The sequence below is a fragment of the Mus caroli genome, chromosome 19 (assembly GCF_900094665.2).
Source record: "Mus caroli chromosome 19, CAROLI_EIJ_v1.1, whole genome shotgun sequence".
Classification (NCBI taxonomy): domain Eukaryota; kingdom Metazoa; phylum Chordata; class Mammalia; order Rodentia; family Muridae; genus Mus; species Mus caroli.
Genome location: NC_034588.1, coordinates 44,342,043 through 44,369,597, shown reverse-complemented (window position 1 = coordinate 44,369,597; position 27,555 = coordinate 44,342,043). Strand labels below are relative to the sequence as shown.

General features: G+C 48.2%; 1 protein-coding gene across 2 annotated transcripts in view; it reads left to right on the top strand.

The window, feature by feature from the left end:
- The first annotated feature begins 5,063 nt into the window (after positions 1 to 5,063).
- The window catches only part of Col17a1 (collagen type XVII alpha 1 chain), a 44,841-nt gene continuing 22,349 nt past the window's right edge, over positions 5,064 to 27,555 (top strand). The window contains exons 1-17 of one of the 2 annotated variants that reach the window (XM_021151708.1): positions 5,064 to 5,349; positions 11,095 to 11,157; positions 13,418 to 13,462; positions 14,212 to 14,316; positions 15,191 to 15,322; positions 16,471 to 16,518; positions 17,509 to 17,544; positions 18,505 to 18,552; positions 20,038 to 20,181; positions 21,406 to 21,564; positions 22,176 to 22,247; positions 23,581 to 23,652; positions 24,328 to 24,396; positions 25,348 to 25,509; positions 25,883 to 25,963; positions 26,409 to 26,453; positions 27,288 to 27,509. In XM_021151708.1, the coding sequence (XP_021007367.1) occupies positions 11,106 to 11,157; positions 13,418 to 13,462; positions 14,212 to 14,316; positions 15,191 to 15,322; positions 16,471 to 16,518; positions 17,509 to 17,544; positions 18,505 to 18,552; positions 20,038 to 20,181; positions 21,406 to 21,564; positions 22,176 to 22,247; positions 23,581 to 23,652; positions 24,328 to 24,396; positions 25,348 to 25,509; positions 25,883 to 25,963; positions 26,409 to 26,453; positions 27,288 to 27,509 (1,492 nt within the window). In that variant the 5' untranslated portion in view covers positions 5,064 to 5,349; positions 11,095 to 11,105. The remainder of the gene's footprint in view (positions 5,350 to 11,094; positions 11,158 to 13,417; positions 13,463 to 14,211; positions 14,317 to 15,190; positions 15,323 to 16,470; positions 16,519 to 17,508; positions 17,545 to 18,504; positions 18,553 to 20,037; positions 20,182 to 21,405; positions 21,565 to 22,175; positions 22,248 to 23,580; positions 23,653 to 24,327; positions 24,397 to 25,347; positions 25,510 to 25,882; positions 25,964 to 26,408; positions 26,454 to 27,287; positions 27,510 to 27,555) is intronic. The other variant, XM_021151707.1, reaches the window with a different exon arrangement.

Sequence of the window (27,555 nt, the reverse complement as noted above, 5' to 3'; positions counted from 1 at the left end):
CCTGGAACTCACTCTGTAGACCAGGCTGGCCTCTAACTCAGAAATCCGCCTGCCTCTGCCTCCCAAGTGCTGGGATTAAAGGCGTGCGCCACCACGCCCCGCTCGCTCTCCACGTTTTAAAAAATTCCATTATTTAATCTATTTATCTGTTTGTGCGTGCATGCGTAGGTGTGTGTGTGTGTGTGTGTGTGTGTGTGTGTGTGTGTGTGTTTTGTGCGCAAGAGTGTGGGCACACAGATGTCTCAGAGTCAGTTTTCTCCTCCCTCCTGTAATTTGACTCCCATGGATGACCTGCTGAGCCATGGCTCTAGCCTTTCACTCTGTTTTGTAAACAGAGCCTCTCTCTGAACCTGGACCTCACTTACTCAGCTAGACCGGCTGGCCAGCCAACTCCAGGGATCCTCCTGGTTCAGCCTTCTTAGAGTTAGGATTACAGGCAGGAGCCATGCGCCGGCTTTTTTTTTTGTCTGGATTCCCATTGGTCCCTCAGGTTTGAGTGGCAGGTGTGTTGCCAAATGAGCTCTCTTCCAGGCCCTTCTTTTGTCTCTGACCATTTCCTCACCGCATTCTCCCACTGTGTCGTGCTTCGCCCGCCCTGTGCTGTCAGCGGCATTTATTCCTCTGCAGAGAGCTTGTTGCTCCATTTCCACCTTCAGTAATCCCTGTCACCTCTGGAACCATCGGAGTGCCACATCCAAGCCTTCTAGCCTGCTCCCTCTAATCTCCGTGCTCACACTATGCTGATCTGTCCTCCAAGCCCTATTCTTCCCCTCTGTACCCCGTACTAGAAGTTCTTTCTCAACCTCAGTTTCTAGCAGCCACCTAGCCCAGTCCAGCTCCAGTGATCTCCCAACCTACAGGACTCCCCAGAGTTCTGGACATGTACGGTCTCTCCTGTGCCGCCGTATATGCATAGTGAATAGATCCTAATTTGTACAACTGAAGTCCACCTCAGCTGATGCATGCAGGAACCCAACAATTTATTCCTGGTCCAGGCTCAGTAGGCGGAGGCTTCCCCGGTTGGTCAGCAAATATGTGTGAGGTTAGGGTGGATACGTGAATTAATAGATCTGGGGTTAGAATTGGAAACCAGGCCGTTTGTTATTATAATAAAGGAAGCTAGGAGCACAGCTGGGGACAGACAATTCAGGGCACACTATAGAGGGGGAAAGACCTCAAGTCACGTGGAAAGGAAGACTATTCTTGGTGACAGCCTCACATCCTTCAGGTAGCCACACGTCTCCACAAACTGGAAGACATGTCCTTATCATCGTTCTTTATAGATAACGTTCTGTTACCCAGAAACCATGGTCACCAGGGAAGTCTGGGTAAGTGGATTGTCATTCAGTCTCAGTAGCAACAATAGCAAAGCCCGAGTAATTTTTGTGTTATTTTTAAGACATGTGAATTGGTTCTTTTAAAATCAGTGGCTAAGAGTTGGAGCATAAGATATAATATTGGAGTGGTTTCACAAAACATATTCAAAAAATTTTAACTATTTTGTTCACTCCCTTCCCCACCCCCCACCCCCCGCCCCGAACTTCCCTTCTTGGTGCCTTTTACTTTTTTACCCCACCCTGGGTTCCCCTGTGTAGCCCTGGCTGTCTTGAAACTCACTCTGTAGTCCAGGCTGGCCTTGAACTCACAGAGATCCAATTGCCTCTACCTCCCCAGTGTATGCCCTTTTTCTTCTAATTTTCTCTCAGAAGCAGTGTGCAAATGAGTCCCCAGAACTTAAGGTCTTTGCATGAAAGTGCTATAAACATCAACACTGACTGATGCTTTTATGCGAAGTGGAACCTGCAGGATACAGTCATCAAGAGCAGACAAATAAAGGAAAACGTGTGTGCACGAAGACTCAGGAGGTGCTCAACAAAAGCACTCACCGAGGCCACCAAACCTGGGGTTCTCTGTCACATTTCAGAAACGTGTCCGTCACAGACTGCAGAATCTACCTGCTCTCATGGTGCTCAGCTTGTAAGAAGTCTGGTCTACCTGCTCTCTGCCTGCACCACATGTGAGCAGCCATCCTTTCCCCTCAGCCTATTTTCCAGAATAGGGCATCAGGTCTAACTACAGGCGGTTGTGAGCCATCACGTGATTGCTGGGATTTGAACTCAAGACCTTCAGAAGAGCAGTTAGTGCTCTTACCCGCTGAACCATCTCTCCAGCCCTCTCCTCAGCCTGTTTTAAAAGTCATTAGATAATTTCAGAAATAGGACTGTTTGAGGAACTTGGATTTGACTCCTAGCTAATCAAAAGTAATCATTGTGGGGCTGTGGGGATCAGTGGTTAGAGCAGTTGCTGTCCAGGGCCCAGGGTAGGTTCCCAGCACCCACAAAACGTCTCATGGCCATCAGCAACTCCAGTTCTAGGGACATCCAACTCCATCTTCTGGCCTCAGAAGGTACCTCGTGCGTGTGGTACCCTAGTGCAGGCAAAACGCTCGTGTGCATAGAAGGAAAATAAATCCACCTTTTAAAAAAAATCGATCGGTGACTCACTTGCACGGCTCCGGTTGTAGTCAGGGGAGATGGACACCTTTCCCTCCGGTGTCTCAGTCACTTCTGTTTCCGAAAGCAGACTCTCAGCTTCCTCGTTTCAACAGGAATCCCTTCATTTTCTGCTTATACTGAAACACTTCTAGTACCAAGAGTTTCACATATGAATATTAACAGAACACAGCCTCTTTCTCTTCGTGCACCAAGGTTGAGTCTCATACACAGTTTTGTCAAGAGCTGTGAACTAGGAACCCTGGGGGTGTAGAGAGTGAATTCTGAATTTTCTTTCTTCTCCCCCAAAGTGCCTAATGCAGGGTCTATAAGCATGATGTACCCACACGTACACAAATATGTAGGACCGTGTGTGCTCGTATGTGCACACAGGCTTGTTACCCGCCCAGAGAGTTCAATGACCTGACTTTCCATGAACTGTGGAGAATATCAATAATACTGTAGGTTCCAGAGAGTGGAAATCCCAGCCACGTTTATGCAATGGTTGCTTAGCATGTTTTATATAGTAACTATGGCTAAATAGTTGTCTTAATAAACAGGTTTCTACCGACTTTTAGTATCAGTGAGTCACATCACTCTCATAGTGTTACTGACTGAAAAAAAAAAAGCCCTCTGTTTGCACTGTCTGAGTTTTTATCTTAGGTTGTCCTTTGTAATCAGTCTCATTTCAATGATAATGCCTATTTTCCTCTTTTTCAAAACTTGTGGGTGCGCCAGGCACAATGCTGCCTGCTTTAGAGTCAGGCAGAATCTGTAGGAGGTCCATGCCAGCCTGGTCTACACAGCAAGTTTTAGACTAACCAGGTCTACATTATGAGACCCTATCTCAAAACAAAACTATCAACATACTTAACAATCTATAAGGGTTCAGAGGTCAAGTGGAACAGAGGTTCAGCCATCTGTGAGATAAAAAAAAAAAAAAAAAAAAAAAAAAAAAAAAAAAAAAAAAAAAAAAAAACCCAAAAAACTTTTGATCTGATTAACCAGCTCAGAACTTTCCCTTTCTCTGCTATAAAAATGAGGACAAGACCAGTGACAGGCTCAGCAAGCAGAAGTGCTGCCAAGCCTGACAGCCAGAGTTCAGACCCCAAAACCCACATGATAGGGGAGAACTGACTCCCAAAAGTTTGCTCTGACCTCCATGTGTGAGCCTTGACATGCGCAAATCCCTAAAGAGAGAAGGAGAGAGAGTAAATAAATGAACGGATTACTACAGGGATTGTATAAGAGAATTTGTGTGAAATAATTGGCATATAATAGGTCCCATGAGAAATTAGATTAGTGCCACCGCTCTTCTTCCCCCTGGACCCACACTCCAAGCTCGTAGAGAGCACCTGTAATGACCGTAAGTTTAAGAACACTTTTCAGGTACCAAAGCCATTGGGACCCCTGAAGCCCTGTGCGAAGAGTGAACCTCGCTCTCCCATCCTCGCCTGCCACCACGGCCTTCTCTCTGTGCACAATCTATACAGAGTCCATACACAATCTGGCCTCATCCCTGCTCCTCCAACGGTCATGATTGCCCCATTTCAGAGTCTTCTCGGCTGCCTTGCTCTCTGTCCAAAGCTCTAGAATACTCTAGGCCTTCCCGTCATTTATGCCATCTCTAAGTGTCACTTACTAGCCCTGCTCCAGATTATATATACCTTTATGCTTCCTCGCTCCCAGTATCCAGAACTACTTTCTTTTAAAATAGTTGTCTCATTCCTAATTGTATCACCTTACATATTGCTTTCTTGACAACCAAATTGCAAGACGTGCCCCACCCAAGTCCCGTGCAAAGTCTTAGCCCTCAGCATCTCAGGAATGTATCTGTATTGGGATTTTAAAAAGCCTTGAAATAAGTGATTGATTTAAAATGGGGACATTATGATGGGACCTGACCCAATCTGACTGGTGGCCTTCCAATAAGAAATGAGGGATTGTGTGATTACTTGGTTTGGAGGACCAGATGGTCCCTACTCCTTTCCACGAGCATCTTTTTCCACCATGGATGGCTGAATGCCCATTGCCCACATTCTGCTTTCTTTAAGTCATCCTCATAGATGGAATCACCTCCTTCATCCCACCAGCTACTCAACCCCTTCAGTCTCAGGCATCTACCTATGCATCATCAATCAGTTTGCTGTTTGACCCAGGTGTGTGGGGTCTGGCTTGGCCAGGATGGAAGAAAGAGGTCAAAGGGACAGCTGGGAGAATCAGATCTTTAGCATACATTCTTCATGGCTCTTCCAGAGCTCAGAGCTCAGAGCCCAGAGCTCAGGAACCTTGGCCACAGGTCCTTGTGAGCAAAGATGTTACTGGACACATGGGGGCTGGGACTCGGGTACTCTGTATTGCCAGGTAGGGAATTTCTAGGAATTTCTGGGTTATGGTTATGGTTAGTCTTCAGCTGTGAGGGTGGGGAGGAGTTGTGAAGGGTATTTCCCGTGGGTCAGCCTTTTGTTCCCCTTTCCCCGCAGGTCTATAAATGGTTAATCTACCTGAGCTGGCAGGGGAAGTTTTCTGCCCGTCTATAAAGTGTGGTTCCTGAAGGCAGATTTTTTTTTTAAATCCAGCAAGTGTCAGATAATTGGAAGGGTGGAGTGAGGCTGCAAACCACGGCGCACCTTTGTCAGGACTTGTTTTTGAAGGAAAGCGCTGAAGGAAACAGAAGGGAGAGAAGAAGCGAACATTTTTGAACGATCACTCAGCTTTAACACACCTTGACTGGGTCTGAATTTAAAAAAAAAAAAAAAGTGCCAGGGCAAACTTCTAGAAGAAAAGCATCCGAGGGAGAAAGAGAGAGAGGGTGTCTGCCTGAAGTGGTTCCCAGCTCCTCCAGACGCGAAGCCAGGTGAGGTACAGGAGCCCTGGGCTTCCCTTCCCTTTTTCTCTCTCTGAGATTTCCGTTTGAGGCTCGCTTTCAATTGTAAAATGTTTATTGGAGAAAAGAAGATGAGATTCATGTCTGGTGTTCTGGTTGAGCCAGTTAATTGGTCACACATGAGTGTGTGCATGCATGCGGCTTAGGCTTGGTGTTTTAAAGGAATACGGAGGAAGATCCTTATGAGGCCAAGAGAAGGTCAGTCGAGAGCCAGCGGGCTCTCCCGGCAAGGACTTTTCTCCGTTATTGCCAGTGTTGTAAAGTGGCTCTGTAGTAAACTGCTCTTGCTGGCTGGCATTCCCACCCTCTCCCTCTTCCACTGGACTGTGGAATGGCTCAGGAGGGGAGTTTGTGCGCGGGTGAGTGGCGGCCTCCCAGGCACATCCTTGGCTGCCCAGGCAGGCCGCTGATGCCTGAAGGGTCACATTAAGCTCTGGGGGCTAACAGACATGGCTGTTCATCTTGTTATATACTTCTCCTAAAAAGGAAAAGTGAAGTCTTCAAATAGTATACCTGGTTCAGTAATTTTCTAGAGTCAAAATGGAAGGGAAAGAGAGGAGAGAGAGGAGAAAGGGGAGAGAGAGAGAGAGAGAGAGAGAGAGAGCAGAGAGAGAAGAGAGAGAGGAACAGAGAGAGGGAAAGAGAGAGAGGGAGAGAGAGAGGGGGAGAGAGAGAGAGAGCACTGTTTCAATGCTTATACTCTTTGATGGCCAGTTTGCTTTCTCTTTCCCCTCCTCTCCCCCGCCTCAAATCACTTTGCGTTTGAATTATCAGTTGGGTCTAAGTGGGCCACAGTTGAACTGACTGACTGGCACATTCTCCCTTCACTTTAGAAGCAGGGCAAGCCTCTGCCATCTCACTTCTCCCTAGAAGCAGTTACTCCAGGGTCTAAAGCTTGACATTGTTACAGGCACTTTCTGGAGAACTAGGCCTGTTCCTTCCCTCCTCTGTGTTCTTGCAGCTGGGGCATGGATCTGAGTGGAAACTAACCCAACACTTGTCCATCTGCTGAGATGGACGCCCTCAGATAATTAGGGGTTCTACCTCACTCTTAGACCTTGCAAAGTACCACACGAATCAGACCAGCATGTACTGGGGTTAGATCCAGTGAAAGGCCCACTTTAAACTGCAGGGAAACTCCTTTGATCGGGGATACCACCAGGCCTAACAGGTTACCAAACAGATTGTAACCAATGGAAAGAGGTCTGTCGGCAACGCCTGGCTTATTTGACTGCATCAGAGGCAGCAGCCACAGTGGCCAATGAGCTGACATAATTACAGGTCAGTGTCTCATCTGTGGTCATGAAGCTCTAAGGTGAACAAACGTAGTGAGCAGCAAGCTCACCTCTGGGTGTTGAGGATATTAAACCCACAATGTGAGCACCCGGACTCTGGTTTTCCCGGCCCTCAAACCTGCTTGGCTCTTGTGTGCTGTCAGATAAATGGCCAAGGCATGACTTTCTCATTCTGCAGCAATTTCAATGTTGCTTTATTTTAAAATTTACAGTTTATAGAAAATGGGGTAACAGAAAGTTTATATATATATATATATATATATATATATATATATATATATATTATTCTTTAGCAGAACATAGGAGCATTTATTTCTAAGATTAAAAGCTAGAAAGAAAAACAAAAACCCTCATTATTCTCTCTGTCACAAGAACGGGTGTGTCATGTGTCATTAGAAGATAAGGTCAGGGCCGTGGGTTGCTGTCACTGACCGTGGTTGGTCCTTATCTGTCTGCGCATCCGACCACAGCCCTGAGCAGTTATAAGTGTATATATAAGTATATACACTTATAACTATAAGTATTTGGACGCCATCCAAATAAAGTGTAAAGGAAAATAAAAACTAATCAGAGTAGAAGACTGTTTTCACATTTTGTCTTTGTACATAAGAAACTCACATGGGGGTCATCTGGATAGTTTTTTTTTTTTTAAAGCATTGGCCATAAAATACGTATAAAGCAGTTCCTAAGAACAGTGGGTGGGCATGTTCTCCCTCATGACCTCATACAAGGGGTGCTTACCAAAGGCTGAGAAATAGAGGGGGACAGGAAGAGACAGAGGCTGCCTGACAGCTGACAAAATACATTGGGGGAAGGACTGTTCTCATGCTCCACAGCACAGGGTGCCATAGAGTCGGGTCCAGTAGAGTTGGCAATGAGTTGGGTCCAGTAGAGTTGGTAGGTACCAAGACTCTGAGAAGGGTTATTTACCTTGACTAAATCATTGCGTATATACCTACACCTAATCATAACACACACATTGACTATATATACAACTGAGAGCCGAGCATGGCAGCACATGCCTTTAATCCCAGCACCCAGGAGGCAAAAGCAGGTGGATCTCTATAAGTTCAAGGCAGCCTGGACTGCACAGCCAGCTCCAGGCCAGCCAGGGCTACCTAATGAGACCCTGTCATAAGTAAATAAAAATAAACAAATGTCAGGGCAAAGTTAGAGACGGAAATTGGTGTAACTTTTGAATTAAGAACTTAAATGACCCTCTCTTTTTTGCCAGTGATGAAACAGCCCCCAAATTCTAGAAAGTTGAGAATTATGTTAGTTGACAAAGCTTCCATTAAATGGTACTTTGGGAATGCCAACGCACAGCCAAGGCTGCCAGGAACGGCAGGCTCGGGCACGAACCCGGCCGAACTCTCCTCTCCCTGAGTTATGCTTTTATAAAACTACAAACTCTTGCAATGATTCAGACAGAATTTCTGTGAGGAAAAACAGAAATTGGATTGTCCCAAGGGACAATTCTAGCCTAGGTCTGTGTCCCCACCCATCCTCCTCCATGAAGTCATGAACTCATAGAAAAATCACTTCTTATCTTCGACTTAAAATAATCCATCTCCAACAGTCAGGCAGGACCCAGAAATGCACAGCTATAGCATAGCCAGCGCTGGAAAGGCTACATGCTAAGAGAGAAGTGCCCACCCACCTGGGGCGGCTTCTCCCCACAGTGCACTTCCCTCTGAGGAACTCAAGGCTAAGAAATGGCTCAAAAATCATGAAACCCAGGAAACCCACAAAGCAGGCTCTCTCTTTGTGCCTTGTGGAAGCGAGGGAAACTATGGCTTTTTGCTAGAGAAACTAAAGTTTTGTCATTAGATCTCAAGGAGTAGATGAAGGGCCTAGGCTTGCCTGTTATTGTCCTGGATACAGAAAAAAAAAAACAAAACAAAAAAACAGCAGAATCAGCAGAGTCAAGCAGGGTTAGCTCCGGGAGACTGGACTTCACAGAGCTATTACATAACTGCCTTTCTAACTACCAGTAGAACCAGCCAATCCCATCAGTATCATGGAAATATCAAAAAAACGATACGTGTATAGTAAAAAGATTGCAACATTAAAATAAACAGTAATCTCGGGGTAAATTTCCTATCGATTAGGTACCATCCTAGACAGCCAGTTATCGCCCCAACCAGCATCCAAGTTCCTGAAGTGTTGACTCTCCTCAGTTGCCGCCTGGTTCATAGCTGATGGTCAGTTTGAAGAAGAATAATGGTGGTGGTAGTGTTACAAACCCAGTGAACAGCAGCAGTCCTGAGACTATTAATTCTTAAACTAAGGGTCTCAAAGAGGACACCCATCCTCACACAGACTGTCTCGCACTGTCCTGTAGGCTACTGCCAGACTTCCAGCGAGGTCACCAGCCAGCTCTTGTCCTTAACGAGGCTAGACTTCCTTATTAAGCTGTTTTATGGAGCCGTTCCTCTTACCTCCAGGAAAGCATGCCTGTAAAGACATTCTACGGCATCTCAGATGTAGCTAACATGTTTTTCCATGGATGGCACATTCCTTGTCTGAACAACACCAAATGAACAGGAGTTGGCACATTCAGCCAGGCCCTGGAGCTAACTCTTGCCCGTCTTGACTAATTCCGCCAAGCCTCTGAGCTTCTCTCGTTTTGTCACAGTCTCAACAAGGGAGTCACCTCAGGCTACACTCTGACTTGCATAGATGAGTCTGAGACATTTTTGCCTTTGGGGCTTCCTTCCTTCATTGCAAACAAAACAAAAAACACCTCTTAAGAAAAATATAATCCAGAATAGACTATATTTATTTCCATTCTGAGTTTAAAAGAAATCAGAATCACTTTATGGTTCCTCCCAATGTGAGTACGTGTGTACACGTGCACACACACACACACCACAAACAAAAGAAAACCATACTGTGGCACTGGAAAGGGCACTAGTTGCTCCTCCAGGAGGTCCAGGTTTGATTCCCAGCTCTCAACTATCTGTCACTCCTGTTTCAGAGGACCCAACACTCTCTTCTGGCCTCCACAGGCACCAGGCATGCATGCGGTGCACAGATATACGGGCAGACAAAATATCCATACACAAATTTTTTTAAAAACACCCAAAGCCATGTTATAGGGCCCAATAGCCCCTGTGCCAGAGCAGTAAGGGAACAGGAAGCCATAAGGCAGGTGAGGAATACAGGGGAGATCTCAGAAAGGGGCAGAAATGACCCCAGTGCAGACAGCAATGCACCAGAGATAAAGCTGGGGACGAGAACAGGAGCAGAAGGGAAGGACCACAGGGAAAAGTGGTGAGTGAGTCCTCCCGCAAGCAGGTACTGAGCACCCTGGCAAGCAGAGCCCAGTTGGGGAATCCTTCCTGTCCATTCCTGTGTGAGTCTTCAGCCTGTGGTCTACTGCCACCACCCCTTGTCATCCCTACCTGTTCCACCTGAGCTTAGAGACACAGCAGCCAAGAGACTTTTCCTTTCACAGTGGAGTAAGAGTTTGGCTGTTGTGCCTGTGTCTGCTTGTAAATCTCCGGGACTAGTCCATTATGAGGAATACACTTCATACTTTGTAAACTGTAACGATCTAGGCAAGTGTGCCTGTGATTTTTTTTTTAAAAGAGCAAACACTCTTCTCAAACTCTAGCACAGCTTGGAGGTCATAGACTCACAGAGTTCCACCTAGAACACAGGATGCTCAAACGTGTGTGTGTGTGTGTGTGTGTGTGTGTGTGTGTGTGTGTGTGTAAGCCTAAAGTTGACAACAGGTGTTGTTCTCCACAACTCTCCACTGTATTTATGCAGGCAGGGTCCCTTGCTGAACTTGGGCTTTCTAACGAGCCGTCTTGTCCTGGGGAGCCTCTGTCCTCTGTCGGTACCTCTCAAGTGCTGGAATTACAAGCAGCTGCCACACCCGCCTGGGTTTTAGGAGGCTTCTGGGTGATCCATGTTTGTCTCACATGCATTTAATCCACAGAGCAGTCTCCCAGCACTAGAACGTAGAACGGTGCGAAGCACACAAAAACACACTCGGCAAAACCCCCATTCCCTCACAACACACCCTCCAGTCATTCATCATCCTGGCAAAGGCATAGACATTACAGGTAGACAGAGGGCACAGTATCTGGGCTGCTGAAGCCTTTGGATGCTCAGTGGAGGGCAGGCTTGTCCCACTCAATTCTAAAAGGGGTAGACTCTAGAAGGGAACTATTAGGCGTTATCTATTGCAATCAATGGGCAGAGTAGGGGCTGGTGCCTGTACAAGATTATATGCGTACGACTTAGCCTCTGAATGCTAGGAAACAGGTTTTTTATTAGCTTGGCTGTGTGTGTGTGTGTGTGTGTGTGTGTGTGTGTGTGTGTGTGTGTGAGAGAGAGAGAGAGAGAGAGAGAGAGAGAGAGAGGTGGGGGCTAGACTTACTAAAAGCAACGGCTTCTGTCCCTGCAGGTGGCTATGGGATGGATGTGACCAAGAAAAGCAAGCGAGATGGCGCTGAAGTCACGGAGAGAAGTAAGAGTGTCCGAATTTCTTTTACTCGAAACAGTGTCCCTCATCCTAAACCCACCACCAGCATCACCGCTGTGTCTCCGCGTAGCGTCACAGAGAGACTCCACGCCCTCTCCTCAAAAGCACTCCCTTCAGTCTTTACTTCCACGCGCTTATAATCAAATAGGTTCTACATTTTGTTCTGGGATGAAAATTGCCATTTCTGGGCCCAGGGGTGTGGCTCAGAGGACAACCTGCCTAGCACACTCCTGCCTAGGCTCAGGGCACTATCCTTAGGACCACAGAAAATGAACGAGAAATAAATACAGGAAAGGAGGGAGGGAGGGGGGAGGAGGGGAGGAGAGAAGAGGAGAGAGAGAAAAGGATTGTTTTTTCCTGTGCAGGGCTACTATGAGCAGAATTTTTATACATGCCTAATCTTCTGTAGTTTAATGACTGCCTAATTCTCTGTGGTTTATTTAGCTCTTTCTCTCCCTAGGGATATAGGACAATAGAAATCTAAAAGTATAAGATCTTACTTATGTTGGGGACTGGGACGGACATAACTCTGGTCTCACCGTCCAAACGTACACTAAACCTGGAAAACGGACACACTTGCTTTGTGGAACTGTCCACGTGATAAACTGAGAGGAGTTTAAACTTTCTCTCCAGCAACTCTAAATTAGGAAACTTTTTCACTTATTGTGTGACTCCCATTTATTTCCAATAGCAACAAAAAAATTCTGGCTCCACAGACTTGGAAAATAAGTTTTGTTTTGTTTGGGGTTTTTTTGGGGGGGTTGTTTTTGGGTTTTTTTTTTTTTTTGAGACAGGGTTTCTCTGTATAGCCCTGGCTGTCCTAGAACTCACTTTGTAGACCAGGCTGGCCTTGAACTCAGAAATCCGCCTGCCTCTGCTTCCCAAGTGCTGGAATTAAAGGCGTGCGCCACCACCACTCGGCTAATAAGTTATTTTTATGTGTCAAAATAAAAAAATCCCAAAGGCCTGTACAATGAGAGGCTACTGGGAGCTCAAGGGCCATTATTCAAATGGAGCTGCCACCTTCCAGTGAAGAGCCACCTCCTTATATCCCTTGACTGCCATTTCCACTGTGTTCATAATCCTGTGTTGCCGGGACAAGAGAGAACTGACTGGAAACACGTCATGTGGAGGACAGGGATAGATGGACAGTGTGGCCAGAGCAGGTGCCAACACGTGGCACACAGTGGCCTGAACCATCTCCTTCCGTCCCTTCTTCCACACACATGTGTGCATGCACGCCACACAAACACATCTGGACACATGTTCTACACGGGGGAAAAAAATCTCCTCCAAAAACCAGTGAGGGTCAGTGAGATGGCTCAGCGTGTAAAGGCGCTAACCTGCTGGCTACATTTGATATCCAGGCCCAGGAGGTAGAAGGAAAGACCTGACTCTTACCAATAGTTCTTTGATTTGCCCATGCATGCTGTGGTACACGCATGCCCACACACACAGTAGCCGCAGCCAGGTGAGGCCCCAAGTGTGAGAGAGGTAGTATTGATGGCCACAGTCAGACCAAAGTTGGCCCTGGTATGGCTTTGGGAATCCACCCCAACCTCATGTTACTTCAGAGGAATTGGGTCCTGCTTCTGAGTGGTGTTTCCTCGGACACCTGAAGCTGTCAGCATTTCTGTATAGTTGCCACCACTTGACACTAGGGAAATGTCCTGAAAAGTCTGCCTCTGGGATACATGCATGGCTCATTTCACTGACCTCAAAAGTGATCTACTGAGGCTGCTCTTCCTGTCCATCCTCATGGATGCCCTTGAGGGTTGCAGAATGAATCATGGCACCCTAGAGATACCTCCAACTTTATCGGGACACACAGAGTGAGATCAGCCAGGTCTTGGCTCCAGCTGGCCTAGGCATCTTTGGGAAGGAAGAGAGCAGAGATAGTGTGTGTGGCTTTAAGAAAAGGAAGGCTTGCGCTCTTCCAGACTCAAAGCTAGGCCTGGACTGGTGTGATCAGTGGGAGGCCTTGATGCCAAGACAACTCATTCTTCCAGTCAACGGATAACTTCCTTTGGCACCAAGAAGAAATTTTATATTCTACATACATTGAGCTTCGTTGTTGTTGTTGCTGCTGCTGCTGCTGCTGTTCATATATGCAGATTCCTCGTCATAAGACACAGCTTTCCAAAACCTTTGTTGAGCCTAATGCTTAATCTATGGCAGAGACCAGGCCCTGCCAGAGCCCAGCAATGCCAACCACAGCATCTCCTCTTCCCTTTTTCTTTTCCAGTTGTCACGGAAACAGTAACGACAAGACTCACATCCCTACCACCAAGTAAGTGGCTCCCATTCATAGGTCCCGTGTGAAGGCCCCAATCTGTGACCTTAAACATGAGAGTTTACTTTCCCTCTGAGAAAATCTAAACTCTCTGAAATTTGTCCTTTTGCTAGCATCTGTACTCATGTTGACTTATACACAACAGCTAGCGAGCAGCTGGCGCTGTGTGGTTCACGGTTGGAGTGTACCGCAACTGCTTGCCAGTCCCGTTTATGGACACTCCCATCATTCCCTCTAGTGAGCCCTCTTGCTTATTCACAGCCATGCCCATTCTAAGAGCAGAGATCCAGGCCCAACACTACCCCTGGCCCTGATGGGCCTTGGAATAGGGAGGAATCACCCATTTGTGGCCAGAGCAGGGTGGAAGAAACAAGTCAAGAGGAGCCCAGAGTCACCTCCGGTCCTTCCAGAACTTCTAGTGGCTGTTGTGTCTAGGTCCTGATTGGACATTTGCAAGAGGCAAAGCCCAAACTTCATCTGAGATGGAGGAGCTGTCTTGGCTAATTTTCCTACCGGATAACTTTCTATGCTCCACCAGAAAGCTCTCATTCACACCAAGCCGGACATTCATTTTAGATATCTGTACTGAAAGTAAATGGGGAGGGAGGGCAGCGTAGAAGTATGAAGTATGGTAAAAGAGAGACCCCAGCCAGCAGGGTTCTGGTGAGGAGGAGGGAAGAGAAGAACAGAGGGTGAGAAGCCCCTGTGACCCTGCTCCACCCTGAGACTGTCACCTACTTTTGCAGAAGGGAGCACCAGCAATGGATATGCTAAGACAGGCTCTCTGGGTGGAGGAAGTCGGTTGGAGAAGCAGAGCTTGACCCATGGCAGCAGCGGCTACATCAACTCAAGTAGGTGCCTACTGGTCTGTGGGGCAGGGCGGCAGACAGAGGTGAGAAACAGTGAAAACTCGCTGTCTGCAGTCAGCGCATGAGTGGGACCGTTACCTTGACTGCCACACACCCCTAAGAGTTACCCAAAGGACAAGGGAAGATGGGGCTGCCTCTGGAATCAGCAGCATTAGACACCTGCATAAAATGGGCTCCGTTTTCATTAAGATTCCAGGACAGGTAGCATTCAAGAAGCAGAGTCCCTCTACTTAGGCCACACCTTTTAGGAAGGGCTGTGCGTGTTTAAGGTTTACAGGCAGATTACCAGCAACGAAGGGTGAAGGCTGAGTTGCTCTGCTGAGAGACTCTAATGATGCTGCGTAGTCCTCCTGTGCTACCGTATTCCGCTGGGCAAGCACCCAACGTGAGCCTATTGTTCCCCGAGAGTTGAGCTCACGTGAAAGCAAAAGAAAGAAGTATGACAAAAAACACGCACGCACACAGCAGCAGCCCTGGAAGCCACTAAGATGTTGGAGAGAAAATAAAAAGGAAATGCAACATTCCGAAGGGCCCGCCCAGCGGGTTAGAGTCCAGTCCCTCTGAGCAGGGGTCAGTGGTCCAGCATTAAGTCACCCCTATGGCATCCTTACCACATCCATGAAACCTGTGTGCGTGTGAGGACACCCTACCACTCAGTGTCTGCCCCAAAAGGCAGTAGCAGTCATCCTTCCTTCCATTTCTTTCACAGTGTCCCCGCAGTCCCCTACTTCTCTCCCAGGGCCCTCCCTTAGCACCCAGGGGGTTGTGTGGTTAATAATACCACTGTGTCTCTGTGTAGTGGGATCATCTCTGGTGAGGTGGTGCCATGAGGATTTACACTCTTTCCCACTTGCAGGTGGAAGCATCCGAGGCAATGCTTCCACCTCCAGTTACAGGAGAGCGCACTCACCCGCCTCTACCCTGCCCAACTCTCCCGGCTCCACCTTTGAAAGGAAAGCTCACATGACCCGCCATGGAACTTATGAAGGTACCTGATCGCTTCGTGGTGTAACTTTGCTTGTCCTGCGCATGTTGACTTCTTAGCTTCTCGTGTGCATCCTGCCCAATCTTGCGTCCACACTATTGGAAGATTCATTCATTCATTCATTCATTCATCTCTCTCATTCATTTTTTTATCCACTTACTCACTTCTCAAATAACATGTTATCATGTTTTCCACTGTACTAAATGCCTTCAAGGCATTTAGTCTTGTCTTCAAGGACCCTATGGTCTATAGACAGCTGAAGACCACGGAAAGAGCAGTAAGGCCAAGTTGATGGAGGTTTCTGTTTTCCACTAAGGAAATCAAAGATGGCTATGGAGGTGGTGCTACTTAAGCCTTGGTCTCCTAGTGACAGTCACAGACGAAAGGACAGGACAGTTCAGGGTGGGGAAGCCGTGGCATACAGGACAGTCCAGTGCTAAAACCGGGATAGGAGACCTAGACTCTGTGCTAGGTTTAGACTTTAGTCTCCACATAAGAAGACACAGAGGGGGGCTGGTGAGATGGCTCAGTGGGTAAGGGCACCCGATTGCTCTTCCAAAGGTCCAGAGTTCAAATCCCAGCAACCACATGGTGGCTCACAACCATCTGTAACGAGATCTGGCACCCTCTTCTGGAGTGTCTGAAGACAGCTACAGTGTACTTACATATAATAAATAAATAAATAAATAAATAAATAAATAAATAAAAAAGAAGACACAGAGGTTTCTGAGCCAAACCGTGGGTCATATTTGAGCCCCAGAGAGCTTGACTTTATGGATAGGTGACAAGTTAAAAAGAAGTCCTCAAGAGTGGAGAAGGAAGAAATCTGGGCTGGGACCCAGCGGCGGCGGAGGACTGGGAGGGGTAAGATAAAAGAAACCCAGTTGGCAGGCTTTGCCATGGATGAAATGGGAGGAAAATCTGGAAATAGCCATCCTTAGGGTTTCAAAGGCAGAGTGGGCTCATGGTGGTGTCCACAGTTGAAACAGGAAAGTCAGGAGGAAGGCCCCGCTTGGGTGAATTCTGCTAAGAGAATTCTCCTGAAACACTTGCAGCTCCAGGGTTCACACTGCTGTAGCTGGGACCCCTACCCGCTAGGAAGCTATATGGATAAGTAGCCATTTGTAATAAATGGTCTGTCTCCTCTCCAGGGAGCTCCAGCGGCAACTCCTCCCCTGAGTACCCACGAAAGGAACTTGGTAAGTCCTCTCCTTATTTTCCAGCGGAATGCTTTAATGATGCGCGCACGTGCACACACACGCACATGCACACTGAGATATCACGAGCCAATTGGCTTCTTCTAAGGAGTTTGGCTCCTGCTGTCTTGCCTTCCCCTTCACTCTGAAGCATCATAAGAGTGGCTGCCAGTCACATTAGCTTGCTGTCACCAGCCTTTGCTCGTGACACCATTAAAATGATAAGCCATTTGCACAAGGTTCATGCTAGGACACACAAGCCCCTAAGGCCAAGCAGTAACTGTAGGATCCTTCCTTCTGTGGCCTTCACAGAGGCCTGGCACCAAGGAGGAGCAGCAGTCTCAGAGCTCAAGTGAAGACACCCCAGCTCCTCCTCCATAACTCCCTTTCAGAGGCCAAGTCATTCGCCTGGGCCACCCTCAGCTGTGCCTTCATTTGACCATTTGTACCATATGTCTTTGATCATGTTCTTAGAATCTCAATGTATAGTTGAACTGGGGTTACCTAAGGATTATAATTTTCTCTATTTGCTTGCCTTTGGAAAACCAAGGCAGGCTTTAATAAACAAATTAAAGATTTAGCAGTCTTTGGGTCCATTTGACAATGTTTTCAGCTGGTCCTAATGTATCACACACGCACTCGCGCGTGCACACACACACACACACACACACACATGCACGCACACACACATGCACACACGCACTCTCACACACACATGCACGCGCGCGCACGCGCGCGCACACACACCTATCTCGCAGACACCGTGCTCTAAGCTAACTCAACATTTGCTCAACTAAATTGCATTGAGTGTTGCAAAAATCATTATTTACCCTTCAACATCTGGGAAACATTTCTTCAGCATCTGCTATACAGAACCCCCCTACACCCACACCCACCCCGTCTAGATTTTAGACACTTTGAAAATATCTCCCAGTGTCAAAAATATTCAGCATGCCAGAAATACGCCTAAGACCATATTTCTCTCTTTCTCAGCCTCTTCTTCAACCAGAGGACGAAGCCAAACACGAGGTGAGTACCACCATTGAATTCATTCCAACTCACTCTGAGCAGCTAGTACGTGCCAGCCCAGAGCCAGGAAGCCACGTGTAGGAGAAAAAGTAACAAATAGCATCCTCCCTGAGGAGCCTTGAGAACTGACAGAGCCTTGGTCAACTCCAAGAGCCTGGGAAGGGGGTATCTGATAACGGCCTAATGGGTTCCAGTGACAGTGATACAGATGTCACATCTGTCTTCATAGCTACCCTTCCAGATGTGTGTTGATCGCCCTTATACAGCAAGATAAGCAAAAGTCCCTCTTTTTCAAATGACTGCAAGGGATAATTTTGTAAAGTCATCATCTAGAGATGATAGAAGAGAGAAAAAGTCTCTAGGAGAAGCCACCCCAGCAGAGCCCAGAGTGACCACAGGAGCCTGTGTCAGGCTGTGCTGACGGCAGAGTCCTTTGCGGGCTCCGCGTGTTCGCCATGTCCAGGTTCTGCTCTCACAGTGTCTCACTCTCATCGGGAGCTTAAGTCCTGCCTACCCCAGCCACCCACGGCTCTAGAATGATTGTTAAAAGACGCCCACTCTCGCCGAAGCTAATCCTGTAAAGCTGGCTGCTGCTTCCTGTTCTGATGACTAACTGAATGTTGGAGAGTTTAGATTCTTTTGCCTGTACCTTAAGTGAGCTGGGAGGCAGAAAGATGCTGGATGCTGACAACTGTGAAGAGGGTGGTGATAAAGTGTCTCGGGGTCTCCTTGCTCAACCTAGGCTCTCGTTAAGTCTCAGGTGCCTAGGGGTGTGCAGTTGGCAAGTGGAGTGGGGAAGGGACACCCCCTTTGTAGTGACACCCAGGTCTCCTGGTGAAGAACTGAAAGATCACAAAGTAGCCCAGTGAATCATCCTGTGCTGACCTTAGGGTCTAGGGCAGTGATGCAGACAGACTCCCTCATCCACAACATCCCTGTCTCTTCTCTCCCCTCATACAGAGAGCGAAATTCGAGTTCGGTTGCAGAGCGCGTCGCCATCCACCAGATGTAAGTGGTCACGGTCCTACCACCATGAGAGTGTCTGGGAAACAGAGTAAATCAGATGCAGGCGCAGCACAGTGCTGAGGGGTTAGGGACTATTGTGTGCGTTCACTCTCCCCACCCCACCGCCCCTACCACCACCATGCACGCATGCACAGGTGCATGTGTGCGCATGTGTGCACGCGCGCGAGAGTGCCCATTTATACTCAGTCATCAAACATCCTTGATGGCTTCCTGGATGTGGACCCCTAGTCTAAGGTCTGGAGCCAGGTTGCTGAGTAAGCCATGGTCCCTGGCTAGTAATTCAGAGTCTAATGGGGAAATGGAAAAACACTCAACCAACACCCATAGCTCAGAATGAGGGAGCACAGCATAGGGAGATGGAGACAGAGACAGAGAAGCCTTCTACGCTAGGGGTTGGCTAAGGAGAAACTGAACAGCAGGTCAGGGTTAGGGCCGGAAGATATAGGTAGCTAGAGACCTCCCAAAGGCAGTTCTCTATGGAGTCCCAAAGGGAGGGTTCAGGTGAGAGAAGCGTTGGGAGTTGAAAATGGGGTTTTTAACTTCATCTCAAAAGTCAGAGATCCAGCATCCTCAGCACACTGGATCCCTCTTGCCCTTGTTAGAGGCTCCATTTTGATATGATCCCGACTTTTAGGGTGGGATTCAGGGGCAGGGCATAAAAGAAGGAAGAGAGCTGGTATGTGACCTGGACCCCGAGCGAGGCTGGCCCCAGAGCTTGACACCTGGTCATAGGATCTGACCCCGTGTCTAACCCTTTCTCACCAGAGTCCTTCCAGGCTTAGAAATGTCGATCCCAATGGATGGAGCTTTTGGGGGAGAGAGAGGCAGGGCAGTTCCCAGCACCTGCTGTCTGTCCATTTACTTGTTCCCTGCTCACTGTCCTTGCCTGATACTCCCCCTTCCTTCCTGTGGGTCACTCCGAAGGGACACAAGGACCTGGTTCTCCTCGCTCACCTTGTTACACTAGAACCATCCAGATGGGTCTGAAACTAAAGCAGATATGAATGCAGAGGCAGTGAGATGTCTAGGAGCTGTAAACCTCATGTCCCTTTGACCCTGGCAGGCACACACCAGGGCGTCCAAGGCACCACATTCAGGAAAAAGACAACTAACTGTTAAGCTAGTGTCTTAAAGAGCCTAGCTCTCTAACAGTCCAAACCCGGACAGCAGTGTCTTCCAGGCCGGCAGTCACCTCTGCAGTGCCTAATGAGGTCGAATCAGGAAATATCTTCCAAGGACTCGGAGCTCCCGTATTCATGACTCTGCTAAGGTTACAAACTGTCAGGTTTATAACAGTTATAAATTGGCAAAATTTAAGATTATAAAGCTAATGGAGCGTGTCCCCCTATATGAGGCGGATGGTAGCCTCTCTGATATAAGAGGGCCATCAATATCCATTCTCTGATCTTTGGACTTAGGAAAGGGTCCCTCCCGGGGCCTGATGGGAAAATCTGGGGTTCTCTGCAGGGACAGAGCTGGATGAGGTGAAGCGTTTGCTTAAGGGGAGCCGATCTGCAAGTGCAAGTCCCACCAGGAACACCTCCAACACACTCCCCATCCCCAAGAAAGGCACCGTAGAGACCAAAACAGTGACAGCGAGCTCCCACTCAGGTAAGCTTGGCGGCTCCAGTCAGCCATGGGGTCATGGGGACAATGTGGCAGGTGTGCCCTCAAGACCTTTTAGCTCTACCAGAATTGTAAAAGTACAGAGCATCTGCTCTTCCACGCTGTGAAGGTCTGGGTGGGGCTTTCTCATCCACATGGTTGGCTGTCCTCTGAGGATGTGGTACTCGACTCTAAATCCTTAAGATCCCCACCCCAATCAGGTTCTGAGAGTGTAGATGTGTTGGTCAGGTCTCCCAAAAGAAGACTGAGAGGAAATTTGTAGTGTTTTCATCATCAGGAGTGAAGTATTTATCCTGTGCCTACTGTGTGTCAAGCCTTGAGAGAAGGCTCTGAACAAAAGAGGCACAGTCGATGTCATGGAGGAGAGGAGGGTCGCTGGGAAGTTGGACAAGATCCTAAGAGGCTAGGGTCACCCGGGTTAGGAGTTCTCAGCACCCTTATGGAGCATTGTGTCTTCTATGAGAGACGTACTTCTTCAGAGGACAGAAAGAGAAGTTAGCAGAGCCATGGACAGAGATGAGGAAAGAGTTGTCATCTTCTGTCCATGATGATGTCCTTCTGTTCCTGGGGAAGTCTTGATACCATGACCTCCCTTGTATGACTTCCCTATAAAGCCAAGTCTCCAAGCATATTAGCAACAGTCTGGCCAGCTCCCTCTCCCATGTAATAGGCAGAAATGGCATATTTGAAGATCTGTGAAAAGCCCTGTCAGGGACAGAGTGCCTTTAGGTCTGGTTGATGCACAGAGATGCTTTAATTAATAAGTGTCTAAGCAAGAAGGTTACTATGATCAAGGAGTTATTATACCTGGACACTCCTTGGTTTGGTACACACCCCATATTTGCTAAGGATGACTAAATGTAGCTCCTGAGTGAACAACCCCATGACATCTTTGAAGATGGCAGTAAGGGAGTTGTCCCCATTGGAGGAGGCAGGTCACCAAGATGTAGGAAAAGAAATCTTACAAGACATAATGAGTAGATTCTAAAGAAAACTAATATCAAATTTCACCAAGAATGGGCAAGAATTTTGTAATCTAAGAGATCAAATCTTGACTTCAGTCAAAAGTAGAATGGCTCGGTGCCTCAGGCTGTCCTGAACTGAGGGAGATCCCGAGATATGGGACCTTCAGTGCTGAAGTGCTGGGAAGGCCCAGCAGGAAAGAGTTCAAATCTCCCCCAGTGACAAATGTTTGTGCTTTGTTCCTAGTGTCCGGGACCTATGATTCAGCAATACTGGACACCAACTTTCCACCCCACATGTGGTCCTCCACCTTGCCTGCAGGGTCCTCCCTCGGGACCTATCACAACAACGTAACAGCCCAGAGCACATCCCTCCTCAACACCAATGCCTACTCAACGGGATCGGGTAGGTGTGACTGCACACGGTGTGTCACTCCTAAGTAGGGACAGCCACAGCTCCTCTCTGTCATTGAAGATATCCCTTGTACTGTGCCATCCCCAGGACCTCCTAGGAGGGGTTTTTCCTGGCCTAATGGCCAAAGCCTATTCATTTCAACTTAATCAACTAGGTTCTAGCAGGTACTTTTTATAGAATGAACATTCCAGATGGGGTATCAGGAGAAATATAATCAGAAAAGGATCAGAAAAACCATGTATCAAGGAGTGTGAACTGATTGTGGGAATCTTGAACAACTCAATTTTCTGAGACACCCCCCCCACTCTATAAAATGCAGCCGCTAACAAGAGAGCCATTAACTGGATCCACTTGTCTACTCCAGGTCTGGACTTCCAAAGTCATCTTTGGCTAGGACCTAAGGTACCACAGGCTCATGTCTGGTTCTCTGCATCTAAGGGAGAGAACTGAATATTAAGGTTTTTTTTTTTCTTCTTCTAACAACAAAAGTGCAACAGGACAGATGAGCCAGATCCCAGCTTTTCTTCTGAGACTCCCACAGAGTCTGAGCTTGTGGCTTGCCCTGAGCCTTACCGTTGCCTGCTTTCTCTTTCCTACTGTAGTCTTTGGAGTGCCAAATAACATGGCGTCCTGCTCTCCCACCCTGCACCCTGGACTCAGCAGCTGCTCCTCAGGTCAGAGCCTGCCACCTTGTCACCTTGGTTGTCCCCTTATGCTATGTTGAAAAGAATATATTCGTGTTTATTTCATGTGGACGAATGTTTTGCCTGTATGTATATTTGCTCTCCGTTACCGTGAAGTGCCTGCGGGGGGCAGTAGAGAGCACTGGATCACCAGGAACTGGAGCCTCCATGTAGAGGCACTGAGAGCCACACCAGTTAGGACAATGGAGACAATCCCCTCAGCTATGTCCACAGGTCGACTCAAACAGACAGTCCCTCACTGAGAATCCCAGTGATTCCCACTGAGAATTCCTAGGCTAGGTCAAGTAGTTAAGTGGACAACCACAAGCCAGGGAGTCGCAACTGGGGCAAGGATTTAGCAGGGTGTGGTGATGCCCGCTTTTAATCCCAGAACTCCAGAGGAGAGGCAGGTAAATACTTGAGTTCAAGACCACACTGATGTGCACAGTGAGTTCCAGGGCTATATAGAGCTATGCTGTCTCAAGAGGGGATCCTCTTTAAATAAAGCTCAGTGGTTGTTTTTACAGTGTGTCACCTGGGCCATTGCCCCTGTGCAGACCTGGGGTTAGGACAGGGGAAGGGACGCGGTGGCATTCAGCACCTACATTGAACTTAGCTACTCCTTAGTTGGAGTAGAAAATACATAACCTGCGGGAAACAATAAGAGAATCCTGTAAAGCAACAGGGGTTAAGTGAGTTCGTAAAGAGTAAGGTCTAAGAGGACTTCCTGGTGGAAGTGGGCTTGAGAACTAGGAAAAGAAACAGGAAACTAAGCCCCACACTGCTGAAGAGAGCTGGTTTCATGTTTCCTCTGGGCGGATCAGACGGCCCCTGAGCCACCTTCTCAGGCTGGCCAGCTCATTGGTGCTATCTCTCAGCTCATGGTGTGAAGAAGATATGCTGTCTCCAAAGTGGGTGGGGGTGGGGGTTTGGGTGCTTGAGTCAGAAGAGTTGAAAGGAGAGGTAGAGACCCGCCATGTTAGTGCTTCTCCGTCTGTATGTCTGCACTCAGTTCCCACGCTGTGTACCAACCAGCCATAGGGAGCTACAGGGATGGAATATTTTAGGGTTTTGAGGGAGGCTAATATTTGGCAGGCCCTATGTGAACCGCTGCTATGAAGACACATGGCTCTTTCTCTGGGACAGTCATTAATAATGTTTACTATGAGAGAGAGCTGACCACGTTGCTCAGAGCAATGAAAACCAGGAAAGGTTTACAGTCTGCCACTGGCAAAAAGAGTTTTCATGAAAATGATCTGGGGGTCTCCAGGGGGGCTCACAGCATCCAGAGAGCATCCTTACCTACTCTCCGTCTCTCTCACAGTGTTTGGCATGCAGAACAATCTGGCCCCCAGCTCTTCTGTCCTCTCCCATGGCACAACCACCACTTCCACAGGTTGGTAGGGCAAGTTTGGAGCTCAGAAGTGGGAATTGACAGCCCTTAGATCCTACAACCTACAACATACCTTTTTACAAACAGTTAAAAGGACCAAGCGGCCTTTTCCCATCAATTAGACAGCCCTCTCTCCGAGCCTAGAGAGGCCAACCTTTATCCCTCACCATCTCCAATGTGAGTTAAACACACAGGGAGCTTGTAAACCCAGCGCCTCTACCCTGTGACTTCTACCCAGCTGATCAGGGCAGTGGTCTCCTGAGCTCACAATGCACTTTTCTGCAGACCACTTCCACTCAAATAAATCTTAGTGGTTGTTTCTACGGTGGGCCACCAGGGCCATTGGCTCTGTGCAGACCTGGTGTTAGAGCAGAAGGGGCGTGGTGGTGTTTAGCTCCTGCATCCAACTTGTCTGCTCCTTAGTTGGAAGAGAAAACACTTAACCCAATAAGAAGCAATAAGAGAATCCTGTAAAGCAACAGGGGTTAAGTGAGTTTGTAAAGAGCAAAGTCTAAAAGGACTTCCTGGTGGAAGTGGGCTTGAGAACTAGGAAAAGAAACAGGAAATTAAGCCCCACACTGCTGGAGAGTTGATTTCATTTACTTCCTCTGGGCTGATCAGACGGCTGCTGAGCCACCTTCCCAGGCTGGCCAGCTCAGGGTGCTTTCTCTCTCGCAGCATACGGAGCGAAGAAAAATGTGCCCCAGCCTCCCACTGTCACCAGCACCGGCGTGTCCACCTCTGCCAGTGAGTACTAGTGCCAGCTTCTAGGGCCCAGGTTGGCACACAGAAAGAAGTACTTGAAATAACACGTGGTATCCTGGAAGACAGGCGAGAACCCTTGGGTGGCCTGGGACCCACAAACACAACTCAGCCCAAAGGCCTCATGGGTGTTTCCAAAGAAATGAGCATCCTCTTGGTGCTCCTCCCAGGAGCAGGAATCACACACACATACACACACACACACCTACTGTCTGTTACACTCCAGCCACCACACTCATCTGGGAACTGCTGCTGGCCTTCTCCTGTTATGTGTAACCTATCAGAGGCAGGGAGCCCAGAGAAGCTGTCAACACCTCACTGCTTTCTATAGAATCTTTATCAACTTGAGTTCACCCCATGCAGTGAGCTATTTCTCCCAGTGTTTAGATCCTGGTGGGTCTCCTCCTAATCAGAAATTCATTCATTCAACATAAAAGTATCCTGAGCACCCATGGTTTAGTATCAGACAGTTTGGGTTTCCAGGTGTCACCGTGGCACATGGACCAGACTCGTGGGGAGAACAAAACAATGCCAGGGGGACAAGCAGATGAGAAATACACAGTCCTCCAGACAATTCCAGAGAATAATGTGATTGATTCCTAAGCAAGCAAGTGATGGGGTCGACATGTGGTCCGTGTACGAGTGAGCAGAGCTTTAGCAAAAGTTTGCCCAGGATGGTAACAAGTCTATCAGGTTAGTTTAAGAAGGGCCTGGCTGGTGAAGGGAACCTGTACAAAATCAAGGACGATCCTGTGTCTACATGTAGGGAGACAGCCCCATAGACCAGTCATACAGCACTGACCTAACCTCATGATGGCCAGACATAGCCGGCAAGATGCTTCATAGCATCACTGTCTAAGAGACCAAGAGCACCCCCATACACACTGGTGAACCTCCTTTCCTCCCCTCCCCCCCATCCACTTCTGTCCTCTCCAGCCTGTACCACCAGTGTCCAGAGTGACGACCTCTTGCATAAAGACTGCAAGTTCCTGATTCTGGAGAAAGACAACACACCAGCTAAGAAAGAGATGGAGCTCTTGATCATGACCAAGGACAGTGGGAAGGTCTTCACCGCCTCCCCCGCCACCATCTCTTCAAGTAAGCACAGGTGGAGCGGGTAGCATGGGCTTCAGATGAAGGGCTTCATAAGTACAGGAGGCCCAAGGCTTCTCCAAGGTGTGGTTTGAACCGATTTAGTCATCAAATCATGGGGATCCCTCTTCGATGGAAAAATATCTGCCTGGACCTGCCTTGAGTACAGAGAAGCCAGGAAAATGTGGGAGCACCCACGGGGAGTCTGCGGGCAAACAGGAGCCTAACCACAGCCCCCCAGTGAGGGAGATTAGCTCAGGAAAATTGGACTAACTTCCAACCAGGCTAACCTTGGTCTTCCCAGGGAGTGGGGATATGAGCAGGCAGGGTGAGTGGGGAGAGAATAGAGCAGATAGATGATCACTGGCTCTGTGCACAGCTTCTTTTTCAGAAGACACCTTGAAAAAGGAGAAGCAGGCTGCATATGCCGCTGACACCTGCCTGAAGGCAGACGTGAATGGTAAGGCACAACTGACCCTGCCCACCCAACTTCAACCAAGCCGCATCTCATTTGTCTTCTGGGGCGATGACACTCAACATGGGGTCCACTGGTGACACCCAAGAGTGTTAGGAACATAGAATCCAGTCTTCCTCAGACCTGCTGGGTGGGAAGCTGCAGTTTTAATGTGGGAATGGGTATGTGTATGTGTTCATGTGTTACATGTTCGTGTGTGTGTGTGTGTGTGTGTGTGTGTGTGTTCGCATGTGTGCACGCATGCATGAGGCATGTGGAGGTGCACTGTGTGGGGTGTATGTGTGTAGGGGTGCATGTGTGGGTGTACAGATAGGAGGTCCCATGTGGGGATTCATTACATAGGGTTTCATATGTGTAGGATACACATACATGTGCTTATGTGATCTTCCTCTACTCATGTTCAGCTCCAAACTTATGTATGTGCTTTTAGGAGACCTAAATACCGTGTCCACAAAGAGCAAGATGACCTCGGCAGGTGAGTAAGAATGGGGGTAGGGGTGGGGCTGCCGTGAAAGGATCTGGCCATGGTTAGTGGGACAGATGATGTCACACATGAGCTGTTCAGATCTGGCCTCCTAAAGGCCTGAAAGGAAGAAGGATAGAAGATGGGAGTGGACAGCTGAGGCAGTGGGTAACCACTGAGTCACAAAGATGACGTTTCACGGGTTCCACAACTCCTACCCGTCAGCCTGTATGATCCCTGAGGCTGAGTCTTCCACTAGGGAAGGCATAGCAGGACAGGCCCAAGATGGCACTGTCCCACGCTTGTTCCAGTCCCCTGCAGTTTCTTTGCCTCCTCCCTTGCCTTGGGAGAGAAATACAGTTCATGAAGTTCCCGCCTCCCTAAGAGAACTGCCAGCCTTACCTTTTTAAACGCGTTTTTTAAGTTCATGGTACTAAATGTAACTCCAGGGTGCTGTGGGAACCACAAAGGCGGAGGCATAGTGACCAGGGAGTGTAGGTTTAGACTTAATCAGATGAAGGAGTTGTGACAGATCCATATGACACTCTTAACAATGAAGATGTTTTAAATCCTGTGCTGTGGGCTGCATCCTCCGATGATTTCATAACATAATCGTTTTTATGAAGCAGGTCATCTGCGAACCTCATTTTATAAAGTGTCAGGGTCACACAGCCTGGGGATTTCAGACTTACTCTCCAGCTGTAACCCTGTGTTCAGGAAAAGTCCCATGTAAATTCAAATCCTCTCCCTCTTCCTCCTCCTCCTCTCCACATGATGACACTAATTTTAAAGGGAGATGTGCAAGAGCCTCCTGGATTCAATTCACCCTTCCTGTTTCTTCCACAGAAAACCATGGCTACGACCGAGGTGTCGGTGGTGGCAGAGGCAAAGGCGGAGGCGCCGGTGGTGGCGGTGGTGGCGGTGGTGCCAGTGGTGGTGGAGGAGCATGGGGCGCTGCACCAGCCTGGTGCCCCTGCGGCTCCTGCTGCAGCTGGTGGAAGTGGCTTCTGGGCCTGCTGCTCACCTGGCTGCTGCTGCTGGGTCTGCTCTTCGGCCTCATTGCTCTGGGTAGGTATCAAGGCCACAAAGCCTAAAGTCCCGCCCCTCCAGACCT